The following is a 19,514-nucleotide window of genomic DNA, read 5'->3' on the forward strand; positions in this document are numbered from 1 at the left end:
GTTAGCACAGCTGCATGTCACAGCAAGACATAGGTGAGCATCGAGATGCGTAAAGTGAGACAGCCCTGATGGAAAAACAAACAGCTGCAGCAAAGGAGCTCCAATCTCAGCCCGTTTCCCACAGATCAGCCCATTTCCCCATCCAGCAAGCTTGGACAGACATAAAAGGTCATTGGAATAATCCTACTGCTGCCTGAAATTCAATTTGAGCTACATATCCTGCTTCGGATAGAGTTATCTGTAAGAGAAAAGGCATCTGATACTGCCAAGATGCAAAGCACAGAGTGAAAGCGCAGGGATAGAGAAAATGTTAAGGAAGGCATGCAGCACGTGCAGGAATTTCATAATGTAGCCATGCATGCCCTCATGGCTTGTGGGACAAGGGCTCTAAAGTAAAGACCTCTCTACTCTCCTGGAGCAAGAGCAGAGAACTGGAGAAGTGCTGTTGAACAACATGAAAGTTGGCAAAGAAGAACTAAAATGAACTGACAGTATTAAAGAAATCTCAGGAGCATCGATGTCTTCTCCAGATCTGAATAGAATCATAGAATCACAGAATGGTTTGGGTTGGAAGGGACCTTCAAAGGTCATCTAGTCCAACCCCCCTGCAAGGAGCAGGGACATCTCCAACCAGATCAGGTTGCTCAGAGCCCCGTCCAACCTGGCTGTGAACGTTTCCAGAGATGGGGCATCCACCACCTCTCTGGGCAACCTGTTCCAGTGTTTTACCACCCTCAGTGTAAAAAATTGTTTTCCTAATATCTAATCTAATACAAACTTTGCGTGAGGCGATATTTTTTAATAAAACTTAACTTTTCGTTGCATCTGAGAGAAGGAAAAGCCATTGCTTACTGGCTCTGAGAGATGAGTCAGCTGCAAGAGCAGCCAGAAGCAAAAAGCATAGAGCTGTATTAATTTCAGGAGCTGAAACCAAAGCACAGGACAATCTCTTCTCCTTTACGGAAATATATCCACATGGAAAGACATCCCAGGAGGAGAGCCTTGGATCTGGGGTTCATGGCCAAGCATCCATTGGGAAACGAAAGGAACCACCAGTACCTTCACTCTGTTCTGCTTTCCATACAATGAGCAGACTGTGGGGAGAGGATCTTCTTAAACTACTCCTAATTTGACCGTAATTGAGTGGAAAATGGAGCAAGCTATTCTGAGAGGATGAAATGTTTAAATGCATTTCCAGCTGAATGATGCCTAAGGAGAGGCCGGCATCTTTGCTTTCCGATCGTCTGTTAAATATTGGGACCACTCGCATGATTTTTACGTGTTTACAGTAAAATGGCTTTGGATGACCAAGACTAGTAAATAAAATTGGTAAAGAAAAATAAGTTTATCTTTACCCAAGAGGGTTTTCTGGTTTTTGGGGGGTTTTTTGGGTTGTTTTTTTTTTTTTTTTTTTTTTTTTTTTTCTCAGCTCACCCCTCACATATTTCATTAAAACTCTTATTTATTCCAATGGTGCGTTCTGGTTTCGCTAGTTATATAAATAAATACATAACCACTTAACTTCCCTGAAATACTGAGATTATCGCAAAACATTTATTAAAATGTTAAAAGTGCCAGAAGGGATAGGGCAGAGGTTTTCAAAACAAACAGTTTCAAAGTTAATTTGTGTATGAAAGTTAATTCTCCTGGCAATTCCTTTTGCTATAAAACATGTTGTTCGTTATTCTTTAATATGTTTTCTTAAGTTTAGGCTTATTAATTCATTAAATCACTGCTAAGATTTCTACGAATTGGATGTAAAACAGAGAATATCCTCTGAATTTACAGAAACTGGGCTAAGGAAACAAATGTGTAATGTTTGGAGGTCTTGCATAACAGCAAAGAGAAAATATTAAATAATTCCTCTGTAGATGTCACAAAAAGCTTTTTGAGGTTGCTTAGTGGGAGAGATCATCTTATTACAATTTTTTGTATTGTTTGCATCTAGGCTTTGACCTGCACTATTTCAGGTCAATTAAGGACTTATTAAATATGACACCTGGGTCCTCTATTTCTGTGTCCCCTTAAATTCAAGAAAATACAACAGGACCCAAGACTTAGAAGTGAAGGTCAAACATTAAGATTCTCAGAAAAATTTTACACATCTGACAAGTCTTGTCTTTTTTTTTGTGTTAGCAAAATAGGATTGGAGAGGACAGGATGGTGGATGGTGCAACTGCTAAGATAGGACACAGACAGCATTGCCAGCACTTACACGTAACTTTCTACCCGAGTTGGTTGGTGCACCACAGAGGCAGGTAGGTGGTAGAAAAGGGACGGTAAAGAAAATTATAGACCCAATTCCTGGAAAAATGTTAGAACAAATCATTTAATAATTGCTAAGTATGAAAATTGTAACTAGCTGATATATACCCAGCAAACATTGCCAAGAACAACTTGCACGGACCAATCTAATTTCATTCTGTGACACGATAACCAACCTAGCAGACAAGGAGAAAGACGCACATGCAATATATCTTGAGTACGACCCTGGCCACTGTCCTGCACGGTATCTTCTTAAGGAACTGAAGGAAAAATGGTCTAGATGAAATGACAGTAAAATTAAGCATTGACCCAAAGGTCCCGGGAGCACACCTAAGAAACATTTCACCTCTGTAATACAAAATTACCCTCACCCTTTCAAACCTGGCATTTAATGTCCAGGGCACAGTAAGGTTAACAAAAGCAGTGTTAAAAATTTCCAGGCTTGTGGCATTTTAATTCAAGCTATTTGAATTTCCCTGACCTCTGTGCCTCCCTGTGTATGGAAGGTTTTGTTCATTTTCCTCACAAAAAGACGGGTTTGGGAAGATAGGTTGAACATAGTAAAAAGTGCATGTTGTGTACATCAAAATCATAAGAATTCAGGGTTTAATTTCTACTGCTGTAGAGTGTTCGGTCTCTGTTCATTTTAGACATGTCACATTACTTAAAAAAAAAATCTTTTGAAGTAATTTCAATGTTTTTGATTTCTCAGATTAAAAAAAAAACACAACAACTTGCTACTATCTACTTTCCAACTTCTCCACGCAACACCAATGCACAGCTGAAGCCCAGAGAAGATCCTACAAAGAAAGGGGGAACACTTGGCTTTACATGGATTTTTGGGAGCAGAACAAGGACATAAGATGCAGATGCTGCTGGAGGAGATCATAAATCACAACTGCAAAGCCAGGACATGGCTTACACCTCCACTTGCCACTCCTCGCTGTTCTTCAGTGGCTGTGGGACAACACTATCAACCCCCAAATTGGCTATACTCCACATAATCCTGGTGGTCTTCCTTGTGACACACCTTAGGGTGCTTCCCAGTTAAGGCTAAAGAATATTTGAATTGTGCTAAGTGTGATCTTTTTCTCCTCCCAACAATTTCTGACAGAAAATAATAATAATAATAAAAAGTATATATATTTTTTTTAAAGAAATCCTGGATATCCAGCAACACCACCAAAAGCAGAGTTTGAACCAGAGCTGTCTGACATCCAGGATTCCAAGGAAAACTAAATTCCCCCCAAAATTGCCTCCAGGATTCCTCGCAAAACTGCCGCAAACAGAGCCTGTGGATTTCTCTAATTAGGCTGGTCAGCAGTCCGATGATGGGCTCCAAGTCCATCCATCATTGCATCAGCCCAAGGCCAAGGGAAGCACCTTCAACTAATCATTCCCAGACTGAAGACCACGTTGAGATCAAGCATGGAGGAAATGCAGACAAGATGGACAGAAGAGTATTACGACAGAGGACACGCTCTTGGTAGTATCAACCTTTGTTAAAAAAAATCAGCCAAACAAAACCTGAGCTCATTTTTCTTTGCTCTCTTCCATGAAATTAAAGATTTTAAAAATGAAGCCCCCAACGGTTCTTTTTTTTTTCCCCCATCCCACTGTACAACCGCTTGCTGTGACAAGCCCCCGGCTCCTTGGGGAAGGTGGGGCTGCCAAAACGTGCTTGTTCTTTGTATGAAATTTCCATGCCAATTTATTACCAAAAGGCTATTAAGCAGCGCCAGCCTCATCACCTTTATCGTTGCAGGATCTCAGGGTTTTCTTTTGGATGCCTGACTGTTACTGCTGGACCACACTCCACTGTCAGACAGCAACTATCTGCAGGGATGCTGGTACCTGTTTTTATTTATTTATCAGCTATAAAAAGTAAAAGGGTTTAGAGCGCATATGAATATGTCTATCCAGGTCTGCCCCCCTTGTGAGCAGACATACGTACGCCGGCAGGAAGGCCACGCTCTTTTGTTCCAGCCATACCATGATCTAATACAGTGAGCAGTTTTCCTTAGCAAGGCAGTCATCCATCTTTCAGAAGCAGTAGGCAGACGATTAGTGTTGCATTACCCTCTCCTGATACTTAATTAATGATAATATTTGGGGATACTACAACAAAAGACAACGTGTCGCTCAGTCTCCTGTGGTATAATGAGCAGAGAGAGTTATGCAGGTTCAGATGGAACATCTGAGAAGAGAAAAGCTTCTCCAAGCTGCCCTTGGCCAATGCAACCAGGCTCCTTCCCTTGCAACCCTATCCACAGGGATGCCTAGCCAAGGGACCAAACTGGTATTTAGCAACTCCGCAACCAGTTTTGGCTTGCTGGGGAGGACCTGGGAGAGGTGTCTATTGCAATGCCACCTGAGATGATGTGTGCATGCATGGAGGATAAGCCAGCACTAAACTCCAAGACATAAGTCGACATGATAAGAGGGCTGGAGCACCTCTCCTGTAAGCACAGGCTGAGAGAGTTGGGGCTGTTCAGCCTGCAGAAGAGGAGGCTCCAGGGAGACCTCATAGTGGCCTTCCAGTACCTAAAGGGGACCTACAGGAAAGATGGGGAGAAACCTTTCAGCAGGTGTGACAGGACGAGGGGTGATGGTTTCAAAATAGAGGGAGGTAGATTCAGATTAGATAGTAAAAAAATAATTTTTACACTGAGGTCTGTAGAACACTGGCACAGGTTGCCCAGAGAGGTGGTGGATGCCCCATCCCTGGAAACATTCAAGGCCAGGTTGGACAGGGCTCTGAGCAACCTGATCTGGTTGGAGATGTCCCTGCTTCTTGGAGGGGGGTTGGACTGGATGGCCTTTGAAGGTCCATTCCAACCCTAATGATTCTATGATTCTATGTTAACAGGCTCCAGCCGGGCAACTGACAAACCATGGCTGTCTCGAGAAAGCTGATGTTTCTACATCAGTTGCTTTTTGCAATCCACTGAGGGTGGCTTCAGCATCACATCGGTAACTGCCAAAGGATGGGCAAGCTGGGCACAATGACGTACCTCTTCAAACATACAGAGATTGCAAGTGCCTTGAATTATTCTGTGGATTTGTATTAAAAATAGTGGTCCTTTCATACAGCACAGTAAGTATTCATGTATTTTTAACCTAAACTACAATGCACTGAGGTTCATCATTTGTCTAGTCCACATTTCAATTCTCTTTTCTTATAGTTCTTTCATTGTGCCCAAGTATCCCATTCTGTCTTGCTTTTATGCCTTTAATTTTGCCTTGTAGAATAGCCTAAAAATCACTATTTACAACTGAACAGACAACTCGCACTTACTTCAATACCTTCTCCCTGTTCAAAGAGAAAAAATCATAATTACATCCAAACTCTTAAGAAAATAGAAAAGTGAGATAAACCTCTATGCTTCTTTTATATTTCCATCCAGGGGGAAGAGCTATTTGTAAAAAAACCAATATGTTTCCTGAAGAACGTTTGCAACCCTCAAAACCCGAAAACCAAGTCAGGCTGCCTTAGTGAACAGCCCAGTCGAAATCAAAGGTAATTGAAAAGAGAGGTGATGTTCTTCCGCGGTCCAAAGTGATAACATAGCCCTCTGCCATGTTACAAGGTCCCCTTTCCTGATGCTTCTGCTGATGTCTGTACTTCCAGTCATGTCTACACCGTGGCCACCATAGTCTCACCCGCAGTGCGAGTCAGACCCAGGACCAAAATTAAATGCAAGAACACGCTCCAGCTAAGAAGGCTTACTGAAAGCCAGACTAGATTAACCCAGATCTAGCCCTACAGCAATTGTCCATCTGGATCTGGTGCACTTCTGGGCAGCTGCAGATGTGCTTTTATCTGCCTGTGCCCAGGTGGGCTGGCCTCTCCAACAGCAGCTCAGAACTGGGCAGGATGAGCCCTACCTTCCACCTCCATGCACGAGCCAGCCCCATATCAACAGGAACAACCGCTGCGCTACCCACTGTTCTTCTGGCAAAGATGCCTCCTACAACTAGCCTGTGTCAAGAAGGGGACACAGTAGAGTAAACACCTTCAACACACAAGAGCAGGAGGTTATAATCATTAGCTGCGATCCATGTTATGACAGTTACATTATTAACTTGCTGTTATGAAGCACAGCTTTGCCTTGTACATTGGGGACCATTTCAGATACACAGGTTGACACCTGGATGCTTTTCTCTTTCTACTTTACCATTTCTAGAGTCCCTTGGGGCAAGGTGGGAAAAGGTAAGGAAAGCACATCTGGTCTTTGCTTAAAAACATGCCACAAAAATAGAATCTACAGTCACTTGCAAGACACTGTTAATAGTTTCAGCATTTATTGAGAATGTTTTTGACCCTGTTGCCACATTCAAGCACAATTCCCAGATTTAAGCAGCCTCCAGAGGAGTTAAGTTACCCTCTGTGGAAGCACCACCTGCTGCCCTTTGCACATCTTCCCATCCCCTCCCACTATCAGTGAACCTACAGCCAGCCATAGAACAACCATTTAGACAAACTTCTTGCAAAGATGCTAGGAAGATAGGACATGAGTAGTTCTAGCAATATTCCACATTTCTTCTTCTAGTCTCCCAAAATCCCTTCAAAATCTTCATCTGTGCCATTCTTCCACTTTGCAGCCTCAAGGCCTGAGCGCGGTAAGATGTAGTGCCTTATCACACAAATCAAACCCAACAGAAGTTTGGTTTTCACCTTTGAAAAACCACTACCAGAAATGATCTCTGGAGAGAGCGTGATATTTATATACCAGCCACACTGAACACGAGCAAGTACAACCTCAGTCTCCAGGGAGTCAGGCAGAATCAATTACAGCAAGCGATCAATACTTTACCGAGAGGTTGATAGCCTTGTCTTGCAGGGCCTCCAAATGGGTTCCTGCTCCCAAATCCACTCCCATCAATGGATCCATAAGACATTTTCTAGATAGCAATGGATGCAGGATTATACTTTAAACCTAAGAGAACAGAGAAAAAGACAGATAAAACACTGTTAAAAGTCAGTTAAATCTCAGTAATCGAAGAAAAAAGGAAAAAAAAAGGCAAACGAAAAAACACAGGACTATCTCCAAACTTCAGGATGCCCACTTGCAAGAAATAAAAGCACTAAAATCCAAATGCCCTAGACTACAGCTGATCTTGGGGGCAAACAACTCATTTGACCTCCTTGTGCCTTACTTTCTCCAGTGACAAAGGGCAACCATTTATCTGTTTCAGCCATGGCAAGACTTCTAATTTCTAGCTGTTCACAAAGTGCTTTGAGATCCTGAGCTGGTAGGCAAAGACTAAGCATTCAATAAAAAAAAAAGAAAAAAAAAGGTAATGCTGTCTTCTGGAACATTACCACCATGCAGCTGGCTAGGAGTCTATTCATCATACTGCAGTCTTGATGAGCTCTCAGAAGAGAAAGTTTACTGCTATATTATAAGCTTCTGGGCCTCTAGTATAAATATTGGAGTCAGAGTTATTTTTCCTTGCTGCTAAAAAAAAAAAAAAAGGTAAAAATAAAAAAAAGCTGCAAGCCCTAAGGTAGCAGCAGCAGAAGGAAATCAACGCAGCACTGTCAGAGAAAGACTACTTTTTTTCCCCCTTCCCATCTACCCATCCAGACGTGTTGTCTCACCATGGACCCCAGATTGCCTCCAGCATATCGGCGGGGTCTCAGGACTTTGATATTAAGAATAGTTCAACCTTAAGGCATGGAGATGATGATAGCAAAGGAACAGAAGAGATAAAGGTGCTGCAGTTGGGGCATGATACACGACCAAACCCATTGTTACCTCCTCACACCAAGGGTATGAAAAAACACTGCAAACATGTGTGACCACCACCAAAAAAAGTTAGAAGAGAATGCTGCCTACTGGGTAGCCCTTCATCACGCAGTGATGCAGTGACGCTGCATGGGAGAGTCCAGCAGAGAGGACAAGTCAGAGTGAGAAGACTTGCAATACCACCTGTCCTCCACGCAGGGAGTTGTGCTGTCTTATAACTGTCACTTGTTGACTGAAGAAGAACCTGGACTGTAAATCTCTCCAGCAAGCACTTGCAAACCTTTCAGCATGACGGCAGAAGATGCTACGGGGTCAAGGGGGATGACACGAGACGCAGTGCTCCATCCTGGGCTTGGATACTCAAACTGCACGTGGCCTGGCCCACTTTTCCTCTGACATACAAAAAGCTAGGAATGGCCTCCAGTTTGTAAGAGCTTCTTGACACATGGCCACTTGTTGCCTAGTGTTCTGATGTATGGATTGACAGATGCCTCACCAGAGAGTTGAAGTTTCTTTTGGTGTGCACGGACACAGCGGTGTACTTGCAACTATTCCTTTGGTTGTCCTCCATGGAGAGTAAAGCACCAGAAATTCCCAGTTCTGGACTGTACTGGGAACAGTCTAATGGTCTCAGGCACCTCTTGTACTTCATTGTCCTTTTTTCTTTCAAAGTTTCAGAAGTCAGGCAAAAAATTACTGCTGAGATTTGCCAGACAGGGGACTTAATCACTCACCATTCTCCCTTAATTGGACCAGACACATAAGAGAAGATGAAAGTGCAACTGCCTTGAGAGAGGAAGGGATGGGAGCTAAATCCATTAAAAGCAGAGAAAATCCAGAGTACAGCTTCCCTGCCCAGCCTCAGTGGACCACGTACGCACATAATTGGCATCTGAGGCTGCAGGTACCCCTAGGCCATAAAACCTTCATTTTAGGAAAACAGCCTTTAATCCAAAACTTACATCAGCCAACCTGCAACAGCCAAAGCAATCAGAGAGAGGATGAGTGTGTGTATTTGTGTGTGCATTGAGGAGACATAAAATTAAGTAAACAAGAGGGAAAGTCAAAAGTAGTCATCTGCAAGGGTTTCCAAGACACTCAACAACACCACAATTGATCATGTCATAAAACTGTAAGCGCCATGGAAGTATAATCCCCGAGGTCTTGATGGAAGTTCTTCATCACAACCACTAAACACTATGAGAAACAGTAGAAGATTCACTTGGGAAGTCTGTGGTGGACTTGGGAACAAATCTTCCCCCTCTCATCTCTCAGGTTAGCCCACAACTACTACAGTAACAAAACCTCCATTGCAAAAAGCAACACAAGATCCAGTAAAACTGTTACCTGGGAAAATAAGGGCTCACAGAAGATAGCTACAAGAAAATTTCTGGGCAAGGATAAGGAATTATTTTATTTTCTTTACCTCCTAGCATGGCTACATATTAAGATCACAGTAAGTAGGGAAGTGGGACAATCAAACTGCCTCTGTATGGAGGTTGATTGTTGTGGAGCAGCTAAAACACCACACAGCAGTCGCTCACTCGCCCCTCACAGTGGGACAGGGAGGAAAATCAGTAAAGAAAAGAAGGGAAAACTCATGGGTTGTAATAAATAAAAAAAAAAAAAAAGAGAACAACCGAGAAAAAGAAAACACAGATGGAAAACAAAACAAAATAAAATAATAGAAAATACTTAAACACATAATTTACAGTAAAATAGCTCATGGTGGATCCCAGCTGCCCAGTTCCCTCCTGAGCAACCAGAACCTGCCCCTCAGCACAGTCCCCACTTTGTACACTGAGCATGATGTCCCATGGGATGGAACAGCCCTTGAGCTTATTTGGGTAAACTCTCCCAGCTGTGTGCCCCAGCCACAGGTGCCACCAGCTCCAGTTCCTCTCCCCGCTCAGGTGAAAATTAATTCTGTCCTAGCCCAAACCTGGATGTTGATCTTATAGAATCATAGAATCATAGAATCATAGAATGGTTAGGGTTGGAAGGGACCATCAAAGCCCATCCAGTCCAAACCCCCTGCAAGGAGCAGGGACATCTCCAACTAGATCAGGTTGCTCAGAGCCTCATCCAGCCTGCCCTTGAATGTTTCCAGGGATGGGGCTTCCACCACCTCTCCGGGCAACCTGTGCCAGTCTTCTACAACTCGCATTGTAAAAATTTTTTTCCTAATATCCAATCTAAATCTACCCCCTTCTTGACCCATCCATCCTTTTTAAAGACAATCAAGGGGAAGCATTTGCTGCCATGACTTCCCCAAGGCCACGTACAACAAACGTAGAGCGAAAGTCTACATCATGTTGTAAGATGAGTTGATTACAACTGGGCAAGTGTTTCACTGGCAAACAGTGAATGCGTCTATTTTTTCCCCTCCAGAGTGGTGTGAAAGAGAGAGAGAAGGAAGGCTTTTAGAGCACTCCAAATGTTTCATGTTGATCTATAATTTTCAAAGCATGCTTCCATTTTAAAACTTTTTCTCCCTGTAAGGCAGAAAAAAAAAAAAAGAAAGAATTGAAAACTAAATATTGCGGTTTAGTTTAATCAACCTTTTTAGAAACAACCACCTCCCACCCCATCCTACCAAGCCATTGAAATATCCCATAGCTCTGGAATAACGCTCCTACCCCACCGTAATGTATTTACAAGAAAATTTAAGGGCAGATCTAAATGCCTTTAATTTGATTGGCAATAAAAGTATTTCCCTTCCCATCCCCATGGCATCTCCCAAGCCTTTTGTCTACTGCTCCTCGGGGAGATTTGTCCAATTTACTGGGAAAGCAGTTTGTACAAATTGGAACAAGCATTGCTTAACATACTAGACACATAAATAAATAAATAAATAGAAAAGAAAAAAAAAATATCACCAATTTATCTTCATCACCTAAAATATAAATGAAGGAAAGCCGACACCCAAGCCAGACTAAAAGGACAGCCATCCTACCAGAGGCATGAATTCGTATTTTAATGACATACAATCACTTCTTGCTTTGTATATCCTGTAGCAGTCAATCACGCAGTGAATATCATAGTAAGATCCCAAGGAAAGGGTTGGTCCACGTTTCCTGGCTTGGGAAAGATACTAGGCAGCAAAATGAAGCAAGTAAAATTATTTAAAGAATTCCCCTGTACACATCAGTGTCCATTTAGAGGGTCATTCAGATGGCCAGCATAAGTAGTAGCAGGAATGAAAGGTAAGGTTTCAGCATGGAAGAAATAGGTTAGAGAGCACTTGTGCTGGTTTTGGCTGGGATAGAGTTAATTTTCTTCATAATAGCATTAACTATTAGCAATGGGGCTATGTTTTGGATTTGTGCTGGTAACAGTGTTGATAATACAGGGATGTTTTCGTTATTGCTGAGCAGTGCTTATACGGAGTCAAGGCCTGTTCTGCTCCTCACACTGCCCCACCAGCAAGTAGGTGGTGGGTGCACAAGAAGGTGGGAGGGGACATAGCTGGGACAGCTGACCTCAGCTGACCAAAGGGATATTTCATACCATATGATGTCATGGTCAGCAATAAACTAGGGGGAAGGTGGGCCAGGGGGCTGCTACTCAGGGACTGGCTGGGCATTGGTCGGTTGGCAGTGAGCAATTGTTTTAATTTGTATCACTTGTCTTTCTTGGCTTTTATTTCTCTTTGTTATTTTCCTTTTCATTACAATTTATTATTGTTATTTTACTTCAATTATTAAACTGTTCTTATCTCAGTCCAGGGGTTTTCTCACTTTTACCCTTCCAATTTTCTTCCTCTCATCCTGATGTTGGAGGGAGTGAGCGAATGGCTGTGTGGTGCTTAGTTCCTGGATGGCGTTAAACTATGACAGCACTTCAGACAATTTAGATGTTTTTAAAGTCAAGTTTGACTGAGAAATACATGAACATACTGGAAAGAAGTGGAAAAGGAGGACTGACATGGACATATTGGAGTGAATCCAGCACAGGGCCATGAAGATGATTGAAGGATGGGAGCATCTGATTTATGAGAGGCTGAGGAAGCTGGGACTGTTCAGCCTGGAGAAAAAGCGGCTTAGGTGGGGATTAATAATGTCTATAAATATCTGATGGGAGGAAGTAAGCATGATGGAGCCAGACTGTTCTCAGTGGTGCTCAGTGACAGAAGAGGCAATGGTGATGAATTGAAATATGGGAAATTCCACTTAAAAAAAAAAAAAAAAAAAGTTCTTTTGTTTTTTTATGGTGAAGGTGGTCAACCACCAGCACAGGCTGTGCAGAGAGGTTGTGGAGTTCCTGGCCTTGGAGACATATTCAAGCCCTGACTGAACATGGGCCTAAGCAACCTGCTCTAGGTGATCATAGGTTTGATGGACAGACCACTTGGTGGATAAGGAGTTGGCTGGATGGCCAAACTCAGAGAGTGGTGGTCAATGGCTCGATGTCCAAGTGGAGACAGGTGAAGAGTGGCATCCCTCAGGGGTGCATGTTGGGCCTGGCCCTGTTCAACATCTTTGTCGGCGACATGGACAGTGGGATAGAGTGCACCCTCAGCAAGTTTGTCAATGACACCAAGCTGTGTGGTGCCGTCGACACGCTGGAAGGGAGGGATGCCATCCAGAGGGACCTTGACAGGCTGGAGAGGTGGGCCTGTGCCAACCTCATGAAGTTCAACTAGACCAAGTGCAAGGTCCTGCACATGGGTCATGGCAATTCCAGGCACAAATACAGGCTGGGCAGGGAATGGATGAGAGTAGCCCTGAGGAGAAGGACTTGGGTGTGCTGGTAGACGAGAAGCTCAACACGAGCCAGCAATGCACCCTTGCGGCCCAGAAGGCCAACCACATCCTGGGCTGCATCAAGAGAAGCGTGGCCAGCAGGTCAAGGGAGGTGATTCTGCCCCTCTACTCTGCCCTGGTGAGACCCCACCTGCAGTACTGTGTCCAGTTCTGGAGCCCCCAACACAAGAAGGACATGGACCAGTTGGAGAGGGTCCAGAGGAGGCCACGCAGATGATGTGAGGGCTGGAGCACCTCTCCTATGAGGACAGGCTGAGAGAGTTGGGGCTGTTCAGCCTGCAGAAGAGGAGGCTCCGGGGAGATCTTATATTGGTCTTCCAGTACCTCAAGGGGGCCCACAAGAAAGATGGGGAGAGGCTGTTCAGTATTTCCTGCTGTGATAGGACAAGGGGTAATGGTTTTAAAATAGAGGGAGGTAGATTTAGATTAGATATTAGGGAAAAAAATTTTACAATTAGAGTTGTAGAACACTGGCCCAGGTTGCCCAGAGAGGTGGTGGATGCCCCATCCCTGGAAACATTCAAGGCCAGGTTGGATGAGGCTCTGAGCAATCTGATCTAGTAGGGGATGTCCCTGCTCCTTGCAGGGGGGTTGGACTAGATGACCTTTGAAGGTCCCTTCCAACTCTAACCATTCTATGATTCTATGAGGTGGGTTCCTTCCCACCTCAGTGGTTCTGGGATTTTGCGATTTTTCTCCTATGATGCCTGATCAGCTTGAGAGCTATCCATGGCCCCCTTGGCAAACTGGAGGACCCTTCCTGTGCCTATTAACTAAACGGGTGGAGAAAGAAAGCGTAAGAAAATTGCAGACCCATCAGCTTCATTTCCATCTCCTGCAGAAACTCTAGAATAAATTCACTGAAAGTATCTGATGGTGAAAACCAGAATAACAGCCAGCATGCCTCTGGCAACAAGTCAGATCAAACCAACGTTAACTTCTTTATACAACAAGTTAGCAGGCAGGGGAGTTAGCCGAAAGAACAGCAGATATTACAGCTTTATGCTATTAGGGATTTCCTTACATGGCAGAAGAAATGGATTGGAGGTGCAGGTGTATTTTTTAATTAGAAAAATACTCCCACAGGACTGCTGTCCTGTCCAAAGAAGAAACTCTGTGGAGTCCACCAAGTCCTGCTCTCTCAATTTGTATTTTGAGCAGTGAGCCGGGTGATGGAATGGAGATCAGCCGCATTAAATGCACACATGACACCAAACAGGGAGTTTAGCCGACAGCTTCAGCATTCAGAACAATCCTAACAAACCAGAAGTGATGTTTGACAGAGAAAATAAGATGCTACACAATTCAGGTCAACTGCAGTGACCTGAATTTAGAAGAAGGAAACAAGTGCACAAACAAATGATGGGGAACAACTGCCCAGTGCTGCACAGAAGGACAGAGGGATGCTACAGGACTGCAAGCTGAACATGAATCCGCAATGATGTTTCCTCTAAAAGCGGCAGACATCATCGTGGGATGTATAAATAGGATTACAGTCTTCTAGATAAGCGAAGTAAACCTTTTGCTTGACCCCACGCTGGGGAGTCCTTAGCTGTAGGAAACAAGCTCCAGTAAAGATTTTGCCAGAGACTGAAGAGAGTCTAGAGGGAACTTGGAGAATGACAACAGGTCAAGAAAACACGACCTGCTAGGAAAGACTCAGTGAATGGGGTTGCTTTGCCTAGAGAAGGGAAGATTGATGGGAAAACTTGAGCCTTCAAATCTGTGCAAAGCTGCTGAAAAAAAAAAAAAAACACCACACCAAAAAAAAACACCAAAAACCAACAAGAAGGAAAACATTCTCTTCATTTGTGTTGGGCAAGACAAGGGAATAGCTCTAAACCAAAACAGGAAAGATGAAGTGAGACATTGGGAAAGACTATGAGGAAGAACAGAGCACCTCTGGGAACAGGCACCATGGAGAAGGTTGTCTTACACCTGGAGGTGATAAGATTGGCCATCGCTGGCCAGGGTCAATACTGGCTCCAGTTCTGCTTAACATTTTCATTAATGGTCTGCCTGATGGGGCAGAGTGTATCCTCTGAAAGTTTGCTGATGACACTAAACTCAGCAGAGTGGCTGATATACCAACGGTTGTGCTGCCATCCAGTCGGACCTGGACAGGCTGGAGAAATGGGCCAACATCACAGAACAGCTGAGCAGACCATCTAGGCCAACTTCCCTGCTCAAAGCAGGATCAGCTAGAGCAAGTTGTCCAGGATTGTGTCCAGTTGGCTTCTAAATATCTCCAAGGATAGAGACTACACAACCTCTCCAGGAAACCTCTGGCATTTGGCATCCACAACTGGAGTCCCTCCTTGGTATCTAACCCATCATCATCATCAAAGTGTAGATGGTGGCTGTTCATGGGATGGGAAGAAGAGTCACACAGGTAATGTGATTTGCTGCAGAAGTGGTCACAGGCACAGAACTTCCAGGCTCACAAACAACTTCCGATCTTGCATTTGCATGCATTCCAGGCTGAGCATTCACTCTTTTCAGGACAGGTCCACCACATCATAGGGAAGACCTCCAGATTCATCAGGAAAGAGCATTAGGAACTTGGGTGTGGATTCAGTGGGACCTTCTGGTAGGCTAATAGCAAGCTGAAGCCAAGACCAGGCATCCAGGTGAGTTCCTTGCCCTGAATTTCACAGTGAGTTGTTGGTGCTGCTGGGCTCCTCACCAGGATTTCTCCTGCCTGGGGAATGGCATTGCTAACACAAAGACGACTGCTTCTGTTTACTGTTTAGCTCTAGAAAAATAAAATCACAGACAGTTTGGACAAAACTTGCCTGCCATTAATGAATGCAGGGGGTGGTGCGAGCAACAGCAATCTTATACTCTATTCCCAGCTCTACTGTCACCCTGCTGATGGAAAAGTACCTTCACTGAGGCCTTCAGAAGTGGATAAGCAACCAGAGATACATTTTTCCAAGGTTTTTAACCCAGATAAAATCCTTGCACCAACTGGCCTGACCTTCTTCATAGAGAGGGAGAGCAGATTACTCCACACAAATCATCTTTATGCGTCAATGCAATGGCCTCTAGTCAGACCAGGTCACCTCTTTCCATAAGAGCCTCTCTGAGGCTCCAGTTAATGAAGGATCAACCCCAGCCATTCCGTTAGGAGAATCGTGTTTTCTCATCTCTTGAACTTTGATGTTTGATCTTTGTTGCCTCTTAACCTTCCTTCAGATGCACTAAACAGACTGAATCCCTTTCATTTCTTGCGAGGGGACTTGTTTACCAGCACTCAAATCACAAGAAGAAGGGAGAATACTCAGTATCTTCTTGCTTTCCATACAGTTGCCTCCGTTTCTCTGCCTGTAAAATGGATAGACAGATACAGAGCCTGTCTTTTTGCAGGATTAACTTAATATGGAAGTGTTTTCAAAGCTGTGAGATGATAGGGCATATTTGCAAAGCGTGCTGCTTTTCCCAGTCCTCTCTAACATTTTGTTCCCCAGACTCAACTCTTGTCACTCATGTCACAGACACGCCACTTTTTTGCTTCTCTTCTCAGGGATTTTCTCAATTATTAAAACCAAAACTCAATAAACCTTTATGATGTTCACCTGGAAAAATGCCCCTTTTTCTCTTTCTCAGAGAGACTGATCTTATGAACAAGCTCTGCTGCTGAAGCATTTTTTTTTTTTTTAATCAGTGGTTTTAGAATTGAGTTGGTGTAATTGCACAAATCCCCGAGCACTTGCTGAACTTCGTAACACGACTGTCAGAGGTCAATCAGAATAGCTGTAGGGGATGACTTTCTTCTTTTTCAGACTCTGCCTTTGAGGTAATTTATGCTCCCCTGGATCTTTCGTGATGTTTGTAATATTAACGTCGTGTTCTCGAGTGGCTTTGGGCAGGCAAAGCGAGGAAGCAGTGTGCAGGAGTTGAAGAAGTGACTGGCAGGAGAGCAGTCCAAGAGCGATGCCCTGCACACAGTGGGGCTGAGGATGCAGCAATACACATGCTTCCTCCCAGTTTGCTTCCCAATAAAGTTTTAATGCTAACAGAAGGTCCTTGAAGAGTGAAGTCATCTCTGTCCCCATGGCCTGAGAAGCATACTGGCTAGCCTAGGTTGACATGGCACAAAATATGGCAATAACAACAACAAAACAGGATATAACATCTATAATTATCATAGAATCATAGAATGGTTTGGGTTGGAAGGGACCTTCAAAGCCCATCCAGTCCAACCCCTCTGCAAGGAGCAGGGACATCCCCTACTAGATCAGGTTGCTCAGAGCCTCATCCAACCTGGCCTGGAATGTTTCCAGGGATGGGGCATCCACCACCTCTCTCCACCTCTCTGGGCAACCTGTTCCAGTGTTTCACCACCCTCATTGTAAAAAAATTCTTCCTAATATCCAATCTAAATCTACCTCTCTCTATTTTAAAACCATTACCCCTTGTCCTGTCACACCAGGCCCTACTGAAGAGTTTCTCTCTGTCTTTCCTGTAGGCCCCCTTGAGGTACTGGAAGGCCACTATGAGGTCTCCCCGGAGCCTCCTCTGCTCCAGGCTGAACAGCCCCAACTCTCTCAGCCTGTCAATTAGACCTTGTACAAATTGAATTGTCTTTTAGAAACTTCTAGAGACACATATATAACACTTGAAAGGCACGTCACTTATGACTGTAAACAACCTGATTCAACACACTGAAGCACGGTCTTGTCCATCCTCCTCCAGCTGAAGTGTACTACAGAGCGAAGCGAACGCCCACAGCCTTCAGGCGTCGTGCAGTAGGTGCAAAGTAAAAACAGCACAGATGATTATCTCAAAAGTGAGCTGCTTCTGCTCTTCTGGAGACTTGCTTCAGAAACAATGGGAAATATTCTCTTTTTGCGTTCTTCCTCATCAAAGCCTTATTTCAGAAAAGCATCTGATCATTTTCTATCAGATTTAGCTTTTCTTCCCTGCAGTATAGCTGCCATCATAGATGTCTCCAGGAGCAGAGCAGTTTGTCTCAGGAACAGATATTATCAGGACAGGCTGCGAAGTTAGAGATAGAAGGATAAGACATCCACAACATTTTATGGAGATATATACTGAGCCACAAATAGAGTCATTTGCTTCACTGGGCTTCTAATTTGTATGACATTAAAGGCTCTGGCTGGTCTCAGTGCACTTGACCACAACCTTCACTTAATCTCATTTTTCCACCGGCTCAGCAACACTATGCAAACCCAACAGGAACAGTTTCTGCCTAACCCTTCCTTTCATCCGTCAGTCATTCCCAAGATTTGCAGCTAACACCACCCATCAGGTACGCCAGACTCTTTCTTGCCAATCACAAGGCACCTCCATCCCCACTAAGTTCATGAAGACTCCTTCTAAGACCTCCTATTGACATTAGAGGACTTTCGATCTGATGGACCATCACACAACAAAAAAAAAAGAGCACAAAACCATAAGCAACAGAGATGGGAAGGAAAGAATGCCTGCAAATTATCTGTATACATCCCACGTTACACAAATGCCTGTGTATCAGACACGAAGAACAGAAGCAAGGCAAGCAATCTGGAAGCCTGTTGTGCTCCTTTCATGTCAGTCCCAGTTGTCACTTCAATAGATACACTTTCCTTCCACATCCACCTGTCTTCTCACAAAAGAACTGAAGACAGTCTTCACATCCTGCTAAGTGGCTCCAGAGACAGGTTGGCCTTAGGCAAATGCCAGGAATAAGGACTAGATATATTTTGCTTACCTTGGGAATCTCAGATTCATAGACCCCCTGTTAAAGTGGTATAAACTTAGTGAGAGCAAAAGTAGCTATTTAGGGCCGCTAGAAAAAGTATTCCATCAAAAGGATGACAGACGCCATGAAAAGATGGATGCCTTCCATCTTCAAAGCACAAGGCAGCAGGCACTGGAACAGTTTGACTCCCAAAAGCAGCAGCTGAGTGTGATAAATGACAAAGTGGTTGCACTAGCAAGGCCAACCCTCAGGACCCAAATATAGAATTATAGAATGGTTAGGCTTGGAAGGGATCTTCAAAGGTCATCTAGTCCTGCAAGGAGTAGGGACACCTTTGACTAGATCAGGTTGCCCAGAGCCTCATCTTTTCACCTGTAGAAGTAATCAGGCTTCCTTGATACTGAGGCACTTAGACCAAGAGAAAAGAAGGAAGACTGTCTTTGGGAGACCAAAGATGTTTTGAAGTCTACCACCACTGAGCTGTATGTAACGTTTTCCACTGTTCAGCTCCAGGCCATATGGATGGCAGTGCCTAGATGAATTAATGCCAGGTCACTGTTAGCTCAGTTTGATTAAGATCTGGTATCACCCTTCCTATTCTTTTAACCGACATCAAAATAATGGTTAAACAACATTTCTTCCAGCTCCTTCAGGAGAAGATCATCTAGACAGCTTCCAATTCTGAATTTTCCTGGTACAAATGCTCTGAAACAGTGCCTGTTCTAAACCACCATGGGTTTTCCTTCTTTTTTTTTTTCTGTATTGCATTCTTCTATTTGGTGTTTTGTGCCATGTTGTCTACTTTTTATGAACCTTGCATGTAGAACAGTCTTAATCTATCCATATGCTAGACAAACATAGAAGTATTACATATTTCAGTGAACAGCAAAATTAAATTTCCAGTCAGTTCAGAATCCAGGTTTCATCTGCCTTTTCACTGGTTACAAAAGATGAATATTAATGTCTATTTGCTGTAAGAAAAGCAGGGAGGAGGAACAGACAGAATAGGGAACTGCTGTCTAG

At 43.8% G+C, this 19,514-nt stretch overlaps 1 protein-coding gene across 7 annotated transcripts in view; it reads right to left on the reverse strand.

The window, feature by feature from the left end:
- Positions 1-19,514, reverse strand: part of TSNARE1 (t-SNARE domain containing 1) — a 490,264-nt gene that overhangs the window by 369,612 nt on the left and 101,138 nt on the right. For 6 of the 7 annotated variants that reach the window (XM_086741344.1, XM_086741345.1, XM_086741338.1 and 3 more), the window contains one exon: positions 7,083-7,205. In XM_086741344.1, the coding sequence (XP_086597470.1) occupies positions 7,083-7,167 (85 nt within the window). In that variant the 5' untranslated portion in view covers positions 7,168-7,205. Of the gene's footprint in view, positions 1-7,082; positions 7,206-17,438; positions 17,756-19,514 lie in introns of those variants that run through there. The other variant, XM_086741342.1, reaches the window with a different exon arrangement.

The sequence above is a fragment of the Chlamydotis macqueenii genome, chromosome 2 (genome assembly GCF_036417535.1).
Source record: "Chlamydotis macqueenii isolate bChlMac1 chromosome 2, bChlMac1.mat, whole genome shotgun sequence".
NCBI classification, from domain to species: Eukaryota; Metazoa; Chordata; class Aves; order Otidiformes; family Otididae; genus Chlamydotis; species Chlamydotis macqueenii.